Source organism: Schistocerca piceifrons, chromosome 7 (assembly GCF_021461385.2).
Source record: "Schistocerca piceifrons isolate TAMUIC-IGC-003096 chromosome 7, iqSchPice1.1, whole genome shotgun sequence".
Taxonomy (NCBI): Eukaryota; Metazoa; Arthropoda; class Insecta; order Orthoptera; family Acrididae; genus Schistocerca; species Schistocerca piceifrons.
In genome coordinates this window covers 94,193,313-94,212,447 of record NC_060144.1, presented here as the reverse complement: position 1 = coordinate 94,212,447, position 19,135 = coordinate 94,193,313, and the positions used below count along the sequence as shown (strand labels likewise).

Genomic DNA, 19,135 nt, shown 5'->3' with positions numbered 1-19,135 from the left:
TCAACATGCACAAATCGCATGTTTGGTGTGAGGATAACCCACACGTCACAGTTACTAGCGCTCATCAAGTGCGGTTCTTCGTTAATATGTGGGTCGGTGTTGTTGGGGACTGTTTAATTGCACCGTATCTGCTACCTAGGATATTAAATGGCAGACACTATTACAATTTTCTCGCCAGAGCATTTCCAGAATTGCTGGAAGACGTCCCGCTCCCTACAAGAAAACGCATGTGGTTCCAACATGACGGGGCACCGGCACATTTCACTCGTCGTGTGCGTCTATTCCTGGACCGACGGTTCCCAGAAACACACGTTTGGCAGAGGTGGTCCTCTATCATGGCCTACTCGATCCCCAGATATGTCCCTTCTGGACTTTTCTGTGTGGGGAGAGATGCGCAACCTTGTCTACGCAACTCCTGTTGCATCAGAAGAGGATGTGGTTGCCCGGATAGTAGCAGCAGCAGGAACAATTCAGGATACACCTGGGGTTTTTGCCCATGTCAGACAGAACATGATACGACTGTGTAACCTTTGTTTACGTGTCAATGGAGGCATATTTGAAAATCTACTGTAATTGAAATTGGGTTGTCTTAATGCGTTGTCTCTTGGTCATAAAAAAATGGAAAAGTGTTTGTTGGTTCAATTAATTTCCGCCAGAGAAATCTTCCTCTACCGGTTTAAATACTGCTCATAGGAAAAAATGACATTAGGGGAAAATGTTTATTTTGATATTCCCTACAACCTCCCAGAGTTTGTCGGTTTAAATACTTTTCACCCTGTATATGGTTTATCATTGTGATGTTGAAAGGTTAAATGAAGTATTACGGTATCGGCGTCAGAATGCACTGAAACATCACAGGTAGCACCTCAAATGACCTTCACGCCAGTGTAAAAACCGGTAAACATAGATATCCTCAATACAGATTGTCCCACGAGGAATGGTCAGTATGCAGGGATATGACTGGAACAATCATTCGAAGCAAAATGTCTGGTAAATGTGAACTATGTAATGTATACGTCAAGAGCGAGGAGCACTTCTTCATCATCAGTACTGCGAAACAATTCTCTTTTCTACTGAAAGCTTTTAGATTTCCATTTTTTGAGAAGTAGCGGTATGCAGCACAAAAAATGTAATCCAGTAAGCATGAGCACTAAAGTGGTGCATAGTTTAAGAACTATGATCACTTGTTCATCATGGCTACAGTGATACAAATGCTCATAGCTCCATGTATACTGGACAGTTTTTCTTTATTTAGGCCTATACTTTTTTTTTTTTTTTTGGTCATCGGTCTACTGACTGGTTTGATGCGGCCCGCCACAAATTCCTTTCCTGTGCTAACCTCTTCATCTCAGAGTAGCACTTGCAACCTACGTCCTCAATTATTTGCTTGACGTGTTCCAATCTCTGTCTTCCTCTACGGTTTTTGCCCTCTACAGCTCCCTCTAGTACCATGGAAGTCATTCCCTCATGTCTTAGCAGATGTCCTATCATCCTGTCCCTTCCCCTTATCAGTGTTTTCCACATATTCCTTTCCTCTCCGATTCTGCGTAGAACCTCCTTATTCCTCACCTCATCAGTCCACCTAATTTTCAACATTCGTCTATAGCACCACATCTCAAATGCTTCGATTCTCTTCTGTTCCGGTTTTCCCACAGTCCATGTTTCGCTACCATACAATGCTGTACTCCAGACGTACATCCTCAGAAATTTCTTCCTCAAATTAAGGCCGGTATTTGATATTAGTAGACTTCTCTTGGCCAGAAATGCCTTTTTTGCCATAGCGAGTCTGCTTTTGATGTCCTCCTTGCTCCGTCCGTCATTGCTTATTATACTGCCTAGGTAGCAGAATTCCTTAACTTCATTGACTTCGTGACCATCAATCCTGATGTTAAGTTTCTGGCTGTTCTCATTTCTGCTACTTCTCATTACCTTCGTCATTCTCCGATTTACTCTCAAACCATACTGTGCACTCATTAGACTGTTCATTCCGTTCAGCAGATCATTTAATTCTTCTTCACTTTCACTCAGGATAGCAATGTCATCAGCCAATCGTATCATTGATATCCTTTCGCCTTGTATTTTAATTCCACTCCTGAATCTTTCTTTTATTTCTATCACTGCTTCCTCGATGTACAGATTGAAGAGTAGGGGCGAAAGGCTACAGCCTTGTCTTACACCCCTCTTAATACGAGCACTTCGTTCTTGATCGTCCACTCTTATTATTCCTTCTTGGTTGTTGTACATATTGTATACGACCCGTCTCTCCCTATAGCTTACCCCTACTTTTTTCAGAAACTCGAACAGCTTGCACCATTTTATATTGTCGAACGCTTTTTCCAGGTCGACAAATCCTATGAAAGTGTCCTGATTTTTCTTTAGCCTTGCTTCCATTATTAGCCGTAACGTCAGAATTGCCTCTCTCGTCCCTTTACAATTTCCTAAAGCCAAACTGATCGTCACCTAGCGCATTCTCAATTTTCTTTCCCATTCTTCTGTATATTATTCTTGTAAGCAGCTTCGATGCATGAGCTGTTAAGCTGATTGTGCGATAATTCTCGCACTTGTCAGCTCTAGCGGTCTTCGGAATTGTGTGGATGATGCTTTTCCGAAAGTCAGATGGTATATCGCCAGACTCATATATTCTGCACACCAACGTGAATAGTCGTTTTGTTGCCACTTCCCCCAATGATTTTAGAAATTCTGATGGAATGTTATGCATCCCTTCTGCCTTATTTGACCGTAAGTCTTCCAAAGCTCTTTTAAATTCCGATTCTAATACTGGATCCCCTATCTCTTCTAAATCGACTCCTGTTTCTTCTTCTATCACATCAGACAAATCTTCACCCTCATAGAGGCTTTCAATGTATTCTTTCCACCTATCTGCTCTCTCCTCTGCATTTAACAGTGAAATTCCCGTTGCACTCTTAATGTTACCACCGTTGCTTTTAATGTCACCAAAGGTTGTTTTGACTTTCCTGTATGCTGAGTCTGTCCTTCCGACAATCATATCCTTTTCGATGTCTTCACATTTTTCCTGCAGCCATTTCGTCTTAGCTTCCCTGCACTTCCTATTTATTTCATTCCTCAGCGACTTGTACACTCCTGGAAATTGAAATAAGAACACCGTGAATTCATTGTCCCAGGAAGGGGAAACTTTATTGACACATTCCTGGGGTCAGATACATCACATGATCACACTGACAGAACCACAGGCACATAGACACAGGCAACAGAGCATGCACAATGTCGGCACTAGTACAGTGTATATCCACCTTTCGCAGCAATGCAGGCTGCTATTCTCCCATGGAGACGATCGTAGAGATGCTGGATGTAGTCCTGTGGAACGGCTTGCCATGCCATTTCCACCTGGCGCCTCAGTTGGACCAGCGCCCGTGCTGGACGTGCAGACCGCGTGAGACGACGCTTCATCCAGTCCCAAACATGCTCAATGGGGGACAGATCCGGAGATCTTGCTGGCCAGGGTAGTTTCCTTACACCTTCTAGGGCACGTTGGGTGGCACGGGATACATGCGGACGTGCATTGTCCTGTTGGAACAGCAAGTTCCCTTGCCGGTCTAGGAATGGTAGAACGATGGGTTCGATGACGGTTTGGATGTACCGTGCACTATTCAGTGTCCCCTCGACGATCACCAGTGGTGTACGGCCAGTGTAGGAGATTGCTCCCCACACCATGATGCCGGGTGTTGACCCTGTATGCCTCGGTCGTATGCAGTCCTGATTGTGGCGCTCACCTGCACGGCGCCAAACACGCATACGACCATCATTGGCACCAAGGCAGAAGCGACTCTCATCGCTGAAGACGACACGTCTCCATTCGTCCCTCCATTCACGCCTGTCGCGACACCACTGGAGGCGGGCTGCACGATGTTGGGGCGTGAGCGGAAGACGGCCTAACGGTGTGCGGGACCGTAGCCCAGCTTCATGGAGACGGTTGCGAATGGTCCTCGCCGATACCCCAGGAGCAACAGTGTCCCTAATTTGCTGGGAAGTGGCGGTGCGGTCCCCTACGGCACTGCGTAGGATCCTACGGTCTTGGCGTGCATCCGTGCGTCGCTGCGGTCCGGTCCCAGGTCGACGGGCACGTGCACCTTCCGCCGACCACTGGCGACAACATCGATGTACTGTGGAGACCTCACGCCCCACGTGTTGAGCAATTCGGCGGTACGTCCACCCGGCCTCCCGCATGCCCACTATACGCCCTCGCTCAAAGTCCGTCAACTGCACATACGGTTCACGTCCACACTGTCGCGGCATGCTACCAGTGTTAAAGACTGCGATGGACTCCGTATGCGACGGCAAACTGGCTGACACTGACGGCGGCGGTGCACAAATGCTGCGCAGCTAGCGCCATTCGACGGCCAACACCGCGGTTCCTGGTGTGTCCGCTGTGCCGTGCGTGTGATCATTGCTTGTACAGCCCTCTCGCAGTGTCCGGAGCAAGTATGGTGGGTCTGACACACCGGTGTCAATGTGTTCTTTTTTCCATTTCCAGGAGTGTATTTCTGTCTTCCTGATTTTCCCGGAACATGTTTGTACTTCCTCCTTTCATCAATCAACTGAAGTATTTCTTCTGTTACCCATGGTTTCTTCGCAGCTACCTTCTTTGTACCTATGTTTTCCTTCCCAACTTCTGAGATGGCCCTTTTTAGAGATGACCATTCCTCTTCAGCTGTACTGCCTACTGCGCTAATCCTTATTGCTGTATCTATAGCGTTAGAGAACTTCAAACGTATCTCGCCATTCCTTAGTACTTCCGTATCCCACTTCTTTGCGTATTGATTCTTCCTGACTAATATCTTGAACTTCAGCCTACTCTTCATCACTACTATATTGTGATCTGAGTCTATATCTGCTCCTGGGTACGCCTTACAATCCGGTATCTGATTTCGGAATCTCTGTCTGACCATGATGTAATCTAATTGAAATCTTCCCGTATCTCCCTTCCTTTTCCAAGTATACCTCCTCCTCTTGTGATTCTTGAACAGGGTATTCGCTATTACAGAACTCAATTAGTCTTTCTCCTCTTTCATTCCTTGTCCCAAGCCCATATTCTCCTGTAACTTTTTCTTCTACTCCTTCCCCTACAACTGCATTCCAGTCGCCCATGACTATTAGATTTTCGTCCCCCTTTACATACTGCATTACCCTTTCAATATCCTCATACACTTTCTCTATCTGTTCATCTTCAGCTTGCGACGTCAGCATGTATACCTGAACTATCGTTGTCGGTGTTGGTCTGCTGTCGATACTGATTAGAACAACCCGGTCACTGAACTGTTCACAGTAACACACCCTCTGCCCTACCTTCCTATTCGTAACGAATCCTACACCTGTTATACCATTTTCTGCTGCTGTTGATATTACCCGATACTCATCTGACCAGAAATCCTTGTCTTCCTTCCACTTCACTTCACTGACCCCTACTATATCTAGATTGAGCCTTTGCATTTCCCTTTTCAGATTTTCTAGTTTCCCTACCACGTTCAAGCTTCTGACATTCCACGCCCCGACTCGTAGAACGTTATACTATCTGCTCCCAAAATATGGAAAACGAGGAACTTGTAGTAGAAGAGATCTGTTTCACATTATCGAAAAATGAAGAAGTGCTGATAGCTCTTGAGGAATACATGTTAAAGTCTATATGTAACAGACGTTTTCGCTTCGAATGATCGTTCCTGTCGTATCCCTTATTATCAAACGCTGCTTGTCGGACAGAATGTAAAGCCCTTAGAAACATCTAATGACCACACAGAGATCACATTTACCTCTTCCATACACCAAATGAGTCAAAATTTCGTAGGGAAAGAGAGATCTACAGAGTAATACTATTTCGCCAGGATTTAACCACATTAAAACACGTAACTGTCATTTTCAAATTTACCATTATCCATTCATTAAAAGAAGGGCCTCCCATTGCTTTGATAATTCACTATGTGTACTGAGCACTCCCCACACTCTGTCTGGAGACGAGACGGCCAATCATCCGTATGCATATCACGGCAGTACTCAGTGATATTACTACTGTGGTCACAAAAAGGTAGTCAGTTGTTGGGAAGGAGTCGCGAACTTAGTTGATAGGATAGCAGATGCCCGTAATCGGAGCATATCTTACGTTCGTCTCGACACTCTAGACGCCGGGACTATAGACGCAATTGGGAAATAGTTCAGGGACCGAAATCATAGAATCATTAAACCATTTAATTACCTCTGTATGACCTATTAGTGCTGCTCCATCGGAGGCCACTGGGCGACATCCATGCTCTATTCGGACCAGTTTTCTATCCTGCCTAGCTTACCTATCTCTCACAGTACTCAAACCCGTCCTACTCTCCACCATGCTATTGTTTGTTATGTACGTATGTATAGCGATAAAGGGTTCAAATGAAATTTGATTTCCATATCAATTTGCTTAACTGTATGTACACATCACCCGATGCCAGTGACTCTGCAACTGGACTCTAATTTATTGACCAGGAAATAAATATTTAGTGTGCACATGTGTAAGGAAACAGCGCCATACACATGAGATTCTAACGCACCTCGTTGTCGAAGTTCCATGGCGCGAGGGAATACTGCACCGCTGGCATGAAGACGTTGGTCTGAAGCCAGCGAATGAACAGGTCACTGGATGGACTCTCGCCGTGGTAGCCGTTCCCACCCACCATGTCCGGCAACACGAAAGGATGACCGACAATGTTCATCTGTAGAAGTTTGGGTATCATCGCCTGGAGACCGTTCTGGCCGCTCCAGTTGCTGTCCAGGTCGACCATGCGGAAGAAGTGGGGCAGTCGCTGGCTCTGGACACTGGCGCGCATCTCGACCAGCGGCCCGAACTGGGAGGCGGTACTCGCGTACTGGTCGGTGAAGACGACGGGGTTCAGTTCGGCAGGCTCGAGTACGGGCAGCTGCGGCAGCAGGTTCGTCTCGCCGGCGTCGAACTTGAGCGAGTCGATCCCAGTCTCATTGAGGAGCGCCTGAAAGTAAGCTAGCAATTTAATGTCTGTGCATACGAAGAAAACGGCAGCTTAGTCTGTGTAAAGTAAAAAAATAATGCAGACAACAAAAATTTTGTGTATGTGTATGGGTGCATGATACAAAAAATAAAAAAAACATGACCTGACATTCAGAAGATAAGTTAGTACAGACGTATACACGCATGAGAAGAAAAGAGAAATGTCTTGCGTTTTGCGACATTTAGAGTTTTCTAGAAACCAAGTTTAGTCATCTTCAAGTTGAACACATCGAGAGCACGATGAATGACTCAACATCGTACAATTTCTTGGAGGAGGTAGGTAAGGTAAATGCATGAGATGAGTAAGGTAAAGGAATCAGAGAGTTTGCTTACAAAACCGATATTTACCAGATTAGATTACATTTAAAACTGTATTTTCTTTTGCTGTGAGCCGTAATACCATGAATGAACTCAACTTAGAATTCAAGTCTCTTACTAACAAAAGCTAATATCCAGATTCCAAACGTGTTGTGAGAAATACAAACATAGCAAGAAACGTCTCATTTAATACCGAAATTCTGCTTAATATTCCGAGAATTACTGTCGCTAGAAATATCGTCTAATATCTTACAGTCCTATTTGGGCTTGCTGTATTATTCTATACGTTAATTCCAAATAACGGCACTTGTATGTTTTCATGGATTTCGAACGTAATTCTACCCTGTTTGTATCTGAGCACAAAACCAAAAGTGCGAACGGATAGTATTCGACTTTACAGACGTTCTGGTAGTGATTACACGCTAGCAATATGTTGTTGTGCTTGCCTTGGAAATTTCCTTAAGCTAAAACGTGTTAACGGATGAACAAAAGGGAAATGCTCTTCATAGATCAGCCTTAAACTGGAATTATAAGCTGCGCACTCAGCCTCCGTGAACACTGGTGCAAATACTGCTCTTACAAATAAGAAACACATGAAATCTGAAAGTCAGCCATCCTGAAGTAAACAAGAAGTACTCGAAATTGCAAGTGAAATGAACATAATAAACGGCTAATAGTGGAATCAATACGAATAAACTAAGCAAGACGTTTATTTCATTTGTAAACCATGACATTTAACTGTCGAACATCAATGTAAATTAAGGGATGATCACACTCGCGAAGTATTCGACTTCTTTTTAGCTATAGGCACTCTCTTAATACTTGGAAAAATGTCAGTATCCCACCCACATAAGGAAACTTCTTTCTTATTGCGTTTCACTTTATAACGACAAGTTTATAATCTACTGTAAATATTAGCTTTCGTTGATCAACAGCTTGTATATTAAGTTCTGTGCATTTTACAGTTCACAACGTGTTAATAAAAAGCTCATATCGTTGTACTGTTTTTAAATGTAATACAATCTGATAAACATCGGTTTTTCAAGCCTATTTTCAATGCGTTTACCTTACGTATACCCTTCCAGAAGTTCTACAGTATAAACCCATTCTTGGTACTCTCGATTTGTTCAAACTGATGCGTTGGGCTGACGTCACCCTATTGGACTGTCATAGCTCACTGCCTATGATATGTCACTATCGACCGACCAAAAGATTTTATTTACTTGCCTACAAGAAGCAAAAATGCAAAATAAATACTATTATAACGCCGGATGTAAGGGACGATACTTGGTCGAACAAGGTTATCATGCTAAGCAATATATAAAATTTGATCGATTCACCTGACATATCTGCAGAACTTGGTTTCTAAGAGTTGGTACTAAAACAATATCATTAGTCTTCATGTAAGCTTAAAGTGTAGCCGTTCCGCTTCATTCTTATGACTCACGGCTAATGGTTGTCGCTACAAAATTGTCCTCAAAATAAAAATATGGCTACTTCATATAACCTTTGAAGCAAATGAAACTTACCGCAAAGTTCCTTCGACTCTTATAACTTCAGTCTGGTATCTGTGCAAGTTCCGCTCTCTGTATTTTATCACTGCTATCGCCGCGTGTAATATACAAGAATTTCTCCTTGGTCTTGTCTTTTTACCTATTTGTCGCCTTCTGAATTTACTGTTTCATCGCTCAAAGCTACCCAGTTGTCTTCATTAGTATACTTTTCTCCTGTGTAGTCACGTGAAATTCTCAACACGCAATTGTTCTTTCAGTTCATCAGTGTCTCCTCTTCTTAATTCTGTCTTACTGCTATTTCTTTACTTTAATTCGCGGTACAGAACCAGCAAGATATGACTAGAGTTCACATTTGTCCCTGGAGAGGTACTGCAGTCTTAAATGTAGTTATCAAGTATTTGCTTTACCATTATATAATCTATCTGAGACCTTCCGATGTCTCCAGATTTTTTCCATGTGTAAAACTACTTTCATGATTCTCGTTTGCAGTGATTAAATAAGGGTGCGTGGAAATTTATCCCACGCAGCTTCTCCTTTCAAATTTTCTCTTCAGTCATATCATCCAAAATTTTTTCTTTTCTTCCCTTTCCTACTGTCGAATCCTGTCCCATATCAGAATTAACTTTTCGTCTAGCTTAATTATCTGTACAATTTCTTTTATTTCATCAAGTGTTATTTCAATCTTTTTACCGTCAGCAGAGGTTGTAGCCAACTGAACTACTCTATGTTAGCTGGTAATGTATATGTTTATGTGTACATGTATATAATAACTTTCCTGCTTTCCAAATTTAGAATCCATTATTAGATTTAATTTAGCATTTCCCAAGTGAAAAGAGAAGGAATCGTAATTTTATATACGCTCACAAGAAAAGAAAATAACTACACGACGCACCACGAAGGATTTATCCGAATGGGACGTAAATAGGTAGATCTGGTGTACATGTACGCACAAACAAATGATTATAATATAAGAAAACTGGATGATTTATTCAAGAGTAGAAATAATTCAAAAGCCAAGACAGCTTAAATACTATTTACTGGATACCCGGTTTCAACACACTAAAGGTGCCATCACTGGATATGTGAAGATATAACATCACAGGTTTGAGGGAGGGTTTACATGAGTTACATTATATACATTACTATCAGTTCAGTACCACATACCTGAATGTAGCTTAACATTTATAAACCATTTGGATATAACGAGACATGAGGCAGACCAGCTGATACAAAATCAATGTCAGAAAAAAATAAAAAAAAAATACTCTCATGGTCATTACTTCACTTCAGATATGTAAAACCGAAGTCACAAGTACGGGTACATGACCGCTGTTCGACTAACAATGGTCGGCCTCACACCGCCCTATTCCGCGCCGGTTTACCGGCTGCGATTCTAGTGATTCACAACCGGCCACTAGATAGCGTTGTCCAAGCAGTGCACACGCAGTCCCATGGTATAACCACTCATTAATAAAACAATACAACTTTACTATTACTGCTAATCAAATACCCATGCAAAGAACATTCCTCACACACAAAGAAAGAAAATATGTTATGTGGACATGTGTCCGGAAACGCTTACTTTCCATATTAGAGCTCATTTTATTACTTCTCTTCAAATCACATTAATCATGGAATGGAAATACACAGCAACAGAACATACCAGCGTGACTTCAAACACTTTGTTACGGGAAATGTTCAAAATGTCCTCCGTTAGCGAGGATACATGCATCCACCCTCCGTCGCATGGAATCCCTGATGCGCTGATGCAGCCCTGGAGAATGGCGTATTGTATCACAGCCGTCCACAATACGAGCACTAACAGTCTCTAAATTTGGTACCGGGGTTGCGTAGACAAGACCTTTCAAATGCCCCCATAAATGAAAGTCAAGAGGGTTGAGGTCAGGAGAGCGTGGAGGCCATGGAATTGGTCCGCCTCTACCAATCCATCGGTCACCGAATCTGTTGTTGAGAAGCGTACGAACACTTCGACTGAAATGTGCAGGAGCTCCATCGTGCATGAACCACATGTTGTGTCGTACTTGTAAAGGCACATGTTCTAGCAGCACAGGTAGAGTATCCCGTATGAAATCATGATAACGTGCTCCATTGAGCGTAGGTGGAAGAACATGGGGCCCAATCAAGACATCACCAACAATGCCTGCCCAAAAGTTCACAGAAAATCTGTGTTGATGACGTGATTGCACAATTGCGTGCGGATTCTCGTCAGCCCACACATGTTGATTGTGAAAATTTACAATTTGATCACGTTGGAATGAAGCCTCATCCGTAAAGAGAACATTTGCACTGAAATGAGGATTGACACATTGTTGGATGAACCAGTCGCAGAAGTGTACCCGTGGAGGCCAATCAGCTGCTGATAGTGCCTGCACACGCTGTACATGGTACGGAAGCAACTGGTTCTCCCGTAGCACTCTCCATACAGTGACGTGGTCAACGTTACCTTGTACAGCAGCAACTTCTCTGATGCTGTCATTAGGGTTATCGTCAACTGCACGAAGAATTGCCTCGTCCATTGCAGGTGTCCTCGTCGTTCTAGGCCTTCCCCAGCCGCGAGTCATAGGCTGGAATGTTCCGTGCTCCCTAAGACGCCGGTCAGTTGCTTCGAACGTCTTCCTGTCGGGACACCTTCGTTCTGGAAATCTGTCTCGATACAAACGCACCGCGCCACGGCTATTGCCCCGTGCTAATCCATACATCAAATGGGCATCTGCCAACTCCGCGTTTGTAAACATTGCACTGACTGCAAAACCACGTTCGTGATGAACACTAACCTGTTGATGCTACGTACTGATATTCTTGATGCTAGTACTGTATAGCAATGAGTCGCATGTCAACACAAGCACCGAAGTCAACATTACCTTCCTTCAATTGGGCCAACTGGCGGTACATACTGACGAAACTAAAATGAGCTCTAACATGGAAATTAAGCGTTTCCGGACTCATGTCCACATAACATCTTTTCTTTATTTGTGTGTGAGGAATGTTTCCTGAAAGTTTGGACGTACCTTTTTGTAACACCCTGTATATGCTATGCATACTATACATACCACACATAATCGTCATTTACAGAGTAAAAACATCTGAAGCAAAGGCACTATACATATTAGCGCCATACAAAACTACATATTATAATTGACCCTTATTCATATATGGAAGTCAGGAATTTACACACAGTAAGCCGTTCATAACACGACATAGATACAATGTGACGAGTGATTAAAACCTTTTTGGAGTGCTTTACCTGTCTGGGAACTACGGTCTGAGGTATTGTAAAGGCTAAAAAAGTACTAACATATTATACAAGGCTCTCACCATCTATGAACTCATTATGAACGTAGTATGGACCGACTATGAAAACCTGCATAGGCACACAAAATTAAGGAAGGTCAGAACAAACCGTGGGGGCACGGGAACAGGGGAGAAAACAGACATGCGCACCAAGGTACACAAAAACTCCACGTGCGCTCCCATCGGCATGGAACTCGTTCCGCCTAAAACTCACCGCATGGGGAGTAACGAGAAACACATTACTACGATACCAAGAAACCCCCATTCTGGCCGGCCATACACAAATATATCTGTAGAATATAGAAATGTGACGAATACACATTTGGCGGGCAATGGTAGTCATCAAGCAAAGATATACAGCGAGGCTGACCAATTACACGGCAGACCTCAAACAAGCATTTACCACAACATAGCAGGCCACGCCCTGCAAAAAACGCGACCAATAAATGGCATTAACAGTACTCTATAGGTGGTTTTCCGAGCATAACAGACACACAACAGCCATCATAGTGTGTGAAGAGGCCACATACGATCACTAGAGCACCGCATTAAATATGTAAAAGAAATTATGGTCCGCCGATTCTAATTGGTCGTTCAACAGTTTGCTTGGAAAACTCTTTCTGTTTTTGTAAATTTCGATGTTTTCCAAAACGTTGAGTTTGCTTCCTTTAGGGGCTTCATGCAAGATTTTCATACCTGGTTGCGTATCAGTAATTTTATGGTTCGAGCCCCGCAGACGGTCACCCAAAGCGGACTCATTGTGGGCACTCGTGTGCTCACGAAAGCACGTAAAAAACGATCTCCCTGTTTGCCTCACATAAAAGCCTTCACACCCGCCACATTGTAATCTGTATACCCCTGTGTTTCTAAATTTATCAGTGCTGTCTTCAGTTCATTACCATGAACTGTAAATGTGTAAGACCCACACCAAATATGATTAATGGGGGGTACTGAGCACATAGAAAGAACGACGTCAGGAATGGTTATGGGTTCGCGTAACTCACGGGAGAGCATCACGAAAATATATGAGAACCGAACTGGTAGATCATTGAAGACAGATACCAGTTACCCCATGGACGAGAGCTTACAAGGTTTCAAAAAGCAGTCGGAAATGAAGAATGCAGAAAGGTTCTTGAGGTGACTGTGTATCGCTACCGTTGCGATCATGAGAACACGACTAGTCTAGAATGGAGTGTTCGCTCATATGGAACTTCCTGTCAGATTAAACCTGTGTACCAGGCTGGCGCTCGAAACTGGAACCTTTTCCTTTTGCCGATAAGTGCTCTGCCGTCTCAGTTACCCTAGCACGCAAGCACGGATCACGACTAACCATCACTGCCTCACTTCCGACAGTACTTTACCTCCTACCTCCCAAACTACGCAGAAAGTTCGCCTGCATCCCTTGCGGGACAAGCACTTCTGGATGAAAGCGTATTGCGTAGACGTGGCTCAGTGCAATATGAGTTACAGTTTCTAGAATGAATTTTTCATTCCGCAGTGAAACCGGTGTTGATACGAAACCGTATGGGGGAAGAAAAGCAGTGAGAGTTGCTAGTCAGTCGGCCTACGATAGCTCAGAGAGGAGACCGAGTGCATTTATTGTTTCCACAATGGAGCAACCAGTGCGAAAATATGCTTTGAAGTTTTCTTTTTCATTAAGGATCCTACTGCTGAAAGTCGCGGACGTACGTATTTGGTTCCATTATTACGGTCAGGAAATTGCAAAATGTCAGTCCATACAGCTAGCTATATCAAGCGAATACGTAGGGAGTGAATTGACGAAACGCACGGGAAACAAAATGCCACAACACTTAGACGGGGATACAGGCACGAGACATCACTGGATCTCGATTTCCGGCACGATAAAAACGACACACACTACGACCCATAGACCAAACGGTACACCGTTGAGAGCCACTCCTAGTGAGTCCAACCGAGGCATCCTGAAGCACTTCCGTGGCGCTGCACATAGGAGTCCTGGAACAGGAGACCGTCGAAACTGCACACCCAAAGCAGTGCCGGCAGTGGATCATCGTAAAAGAAATAATAGGCACGAAAACCACGACGATTCAAACAGTTCAATGGAGGAGCACAGATTCCGCAGACAGAAGCGGACACACCCCAAACGCTTCAGAAACTTTAGACTTAAGAAAACGACTATGATACAGACGGAGCAAGAGATCCAGGTGTTAGAACAGAAACTGAATCGAATTAGAGAAATTCTAAAAAATTTGAAGACATAGGAAATGCAGCGTCTGTAGAGGAAGGTGGCAAATTTAAACCGGAAGACAGTGACATTATGACATTGCAGACAGGAGCCGTCGAATCCACGGATACTACCGAGGTGCAGGCTATGGTCAACAGGATTCCGTGGTCCGACGATATCGGTGTTCATTGAATAACATTTGGCAATTCGTTACGAAAAGACTACCTATGCAATGTTATAACATTACAACTCTCAATATAATCAGCGTTTAATCGGCTCTCAATATCCGGCCGTTAAAAGATTATCTTTTCGCTGCAGACACAGGTAGTATTATTCTACTCCAAGAAGTCAAGCAGTGTGAAATAAAGAGAATAAGTAATTTTGAGGCAGTTGACGGTTCTTGTGGCACTGTAATTTTGTTCAATGAAGATATTCTGTATACGATAAAGACTGCTGTGGACATCGGAAGGAGCGCAGCATTGCAATTGCACAATGCGTTTCTTGTCCACCTTGATGTGCCATCGGGAACAAATAGCAGAGCACGCAGAAGCTACTTATTTACCGAGGACTTAGTAATTATTTTAGGAAGCTCTCATTACACAATGGCCGTAGGCGGAGACATGTACCACAGGGGGAAGACCGGGCCACAAACTATAATAATTGTGAGGAACTGCAAACTTTGACTAGTGGAGTAGAGTTGGTAGACGCCTAGATAACACTGCGCCCCAATGTCACGACCTACGCTTTTTTAACGAACATCACCGCGAAGAGATTAGATAGAACGTACTGACAAAGCTCTGATGTTCACTGTAACCGGCACGAAATTGTGACCAGAAAGTTTTTCAATCACTGTGATTACCATATCAGGATCAACATTCCTTGCCAAACAGCCTTTAGAGGACGTGGTGCGCGGAACTTGAACATCTGCCTTTTGAAAGACCAATTAGTGAAACAGGCTATTTTAGAATTATGGAACCAATGGAGCTCCAAGCGGACACGCTATCAGAGCCGTGCGAATACGTTAAACCATAAATAAAGCGAAATAGTGCGCCAAGCAAAAAGCGAAGTGGGATAAATCAACTATCGAATTACATTTCATGTATGTCAGAGATTTAAACGCGAACCATGAAGCCTTGCAACAAAGCTTTGTTAAAATAAAATGGGTTAAAGAAAAAAAAAACATATCCTTAACTCGACAATTCTTGTATGACAGACTAATCTGAGCAATCAACAATTATGATGTTCCTTCGGAACTTACTTCTCGTATTATGTGGAATACAGAAGAAAATCAAGCAGAAGTTAATTAAACGTCTAATTGATGAACAGAATATGTATTAAGATGCACAGGTGGCCACAAAGCAACACGTAGGATATCATTTTACCAAATATTATGCGCTACCGAAATCCTGTTCTAATTACGAGAATACCATTCCACCTTACATGCTCAGTGAGGTAAGGCAGGCTCAAAACGAGGGCCTATTAGAACGTTTTACTTCCGCAGAAATGCGTTTAACAATCCACGCAGCACCTGAAAACAAGGCAACAGGAATATATTTCCCTAGACTCTCATCCTTTGATGGTTGGATGGTGTCGGCTCCGGAAGCACAGAAATTCTCAACGAAACAGTTACAAAAATTTTCTCCCCCCGCAGTTTTGCCTCAGGACTGTTGGTATTGGTGTAAACAATGGTTCAAATGGCTCTGAGCACTATGGGACTTAACATCTGAGGTCATCAGTCCCCTAGAACTTCGAACTACTTAAACCTAACTAACCTAAGGACATGATACACATCCATGCCCGAGGCAGGATTCGAACCTGCGACCGTAGCGGTCGCGCGATTCCAGACTGAAGCACCTAGAACCGCTCGGCCACAACGGCCGGCTGTTGGTGTTGGTACCAAAGGTGATAGATTCTAAACAATTAAAAGATTACTGACCGATTGACCACCTTATTAAATACCCGTTTTGAAATTCTAACGTGTCTCTTAAAGACGGATTGAAATTGTGACTTGGTGAATTTTTCACGTACTGTCATACTTAACGGATTTTTCACCTTGACACCTTCGGATTACTCAGATTTCATTGATACTGCTTAAAGCTTGTTAACGATTAAGAGAATCGTAACAATTACAGGGATTTATATTAAAGCCTAGTTTTGCGTTGCTCCTTCTTGAGTCGGTGTCTTCATATCGAAGCATTCAAGCTTCCCTAGGGCGACTGGTAGACGGAAGACGTGTAACTGTGGAACATGAGCTTGGAGGATAAGAAAACCACCGCAAAGTCTCAGTTTCGAATCCTGATTCGGCCTTGGGCATCATGGTGATCTGCAGAGAATGTACGCAGATGGAGAATACATTTTGGCCGGCCGGAGTGGCTGACCGGTTCTAGGCGCTACAGTCTGGAACCCCGCGACCGCTACGGTCGCAAGTTCGAATCCTGCATCGGGCACGGATGTGTGTGATGTCCTTAGGATAGTTAGGTTTAAGTAGTTCTAAGTTCTAGGGGACTGATGACCTCAGCAGTTGAGTCCCATTGTGCTCAGAGCCATTTGAACCCAATAAATTTTGTTTGCAGGGACAAGAGAATACGTTCATGGGACTTATCGCTTAAAATTCATCTCCGTGTAGCAAATACAGCGAGCGTGGTAAGCATAAGATTAGTGGGTTAAGTAATGATTACTAATCATATGAAATGTCTCATCATTATCCAGAAATAATTGATTTTGTACACAAAAGTGATAATCAATTCTAAAAGTGTTAAGTATGGCATACTTTAATAATATGTTTACGCAAAAGAAAAGTTGCATTTCTTTGAGAAATTCCTCTACGCAAGTCACCGAACAGAACACAGTTATAAACATGTAAACTGCTACCATGTAAGTAGATATGAAGGCTTATGAAATATTCGTAGCTTCTATTGTACTTATCCTAACTTGTACGCTTATTTTTCAAGTTATGAGTACTATGGACAGTGTTTAATGTGTTGATTTCATGGATAATTCGTTCTTGATGTAAATTTATAGTTTCTTGTCAATTCGGCTCCTTTGATAGTGTCTGTTTCATGTACAAATCGTTCTTGATATGGCGATTGTTATAGTTTCTTGTGACATAGCCTCTCCATGCAGCACACCAAGTTATCCTCAGTTTTAGGTAAGATTCCATTCTTTGTCGAAAATTACGGAATACATAACTTAAGAATGTCAAATTCCGAACGATTAATACACCTATTTTAATTTTTTAAGGCTATCTAGTGCGGTAATTTGGATAATACGACGACTCACCATTCCCGGTACCTCTACAAGGTAAGTCCAACCATACTCCACAGTAAAAGCTAGGAACGTGTTGGATAATGTATTAACAACTCAGTGGAAAGAAATGAAAGTGCGGGAGTATACTGCCAGAAGTCTCTCAGTCGTGTACAGAAAGTTGGACATCACACGGCGTCAAGCCAGAGTGACTATGTGACTACGAGGGTTGCCCAGAAAGTAATGCACCGTTTTTTTTTTTCAGCGGTTCTTTATTGAACATAATGAGAATTACACACACAAAAGAATTGCTTTATCTAGACACCCAATTCTCCCACGTTATCTCCATACCGTTCTATGGCGTTCCACCAGCCCGTAACAAGGGCGTGTATGCCCTGTCGGTACCAATACTTGTCCTGGTGGCGGGGCCAGTGCTTCACTGTGTGAATCACCTCCTCATCGTCCTCAAAATGTTTTCCACGATGGCATCCTTTACTGCCCAAAGAAGTGGAAGTCCGAGGGGGCAGGCCAGGTGTGTCAGGTGTGACAGCCGTGGATGGCCTCCCCGACTGCTACAAATCGTGGAGCTCCGCCGAACCGCCATCTGAAGACCTCACCCTCCGTGCCCAGCGACTAACTGTACTTCTGTCGACAGCAAATGCTCCATAGACATTTCACAAGCGTTTGTGAATGTTCCCCACAGTTTCTTTCTCTGCATTTAGGCATTCAAAGACGGTGCATTGTTTGTAACATACATCACCTACAGACGCCATTTTGAAACTGTCCCGCCGCTACGCTATCTGTAGGAAGTGATGGAAACTTGGCGCTCTGACTCAGGAGAACTTCAAATAATACATACGTAATGTTTCGCATTCCTTGAATTGTTTGCGCCTGAGAAAAACATATGCAGTGCATTACTTTCTTGGTAACCCTCGTATATATCCAAATAGGATTGGCCCAAGAACAAGAGGCAGTTGTAGGAACGGAAAAATACGGCCTGCGTCAATCAGCTAGCAGTTACGGTGCACTGTGGTGGTGTTCTTCCTTACAACATGACACGGAGACAACCTGTGAATGAGTTCACACGTGAAGAATCACCACGCAATTGGAAGAATGACTAAATGTGACGAGTGTAGCCCAAGAGTTCGGTATAGGATTGTTTCACGTGCATGGGGAGCATTCCGAACGACGTCACTGTTCTCGGAAGGAGAGGAGGCGGTCTTTTCCCTTATAATAGCAGATTCAATCTCATCAGTGATTCTCGATCTAACCTCACACGGTGAGAGATGGGAACATGTAATGTACCCAGGAACATCGTCGAACGCAGTCGTTTTGATAACGTAAGCGTTTTGGTGCAGGGAGGCATAATATTACTTGGGTGTACTCACCTCCAAATCTTTTAACATCTTTCACTGACCTGTCAACGCTATTGTGACGTGGTACAACTCCCCCATATGCCTCTTTTTAGCGATTCACTCGGCCATGACTCCATTTTTACGCTTGTGGAGC

At 43.4% G+C, this 19,135-nt stretch overlaps 1 protein-coding gene across 1 annotated transcript in view; it reads right to left on the bottom strand.

The window, feature by feature from the left end:
• The window catches only part of LOC124805468 (myogenesis-regulating glycosidase-like), an 80,668-nt gene that overhangs the window by 22,782 nt on the left and 38,751 nt on the right, over window positions 1–19,135 (bottom strand). The window contains exon 4 of the mRNA XM_047266032.1: window positions 6,561–6,995. Coding sequence (XP_047121988.1) covers window positions 6,561–6,995 — 435 coding nt within the window. The remainder of the gene's footprint in view (window positions 1–6,560; window positions 6,996–19,135) is intronic.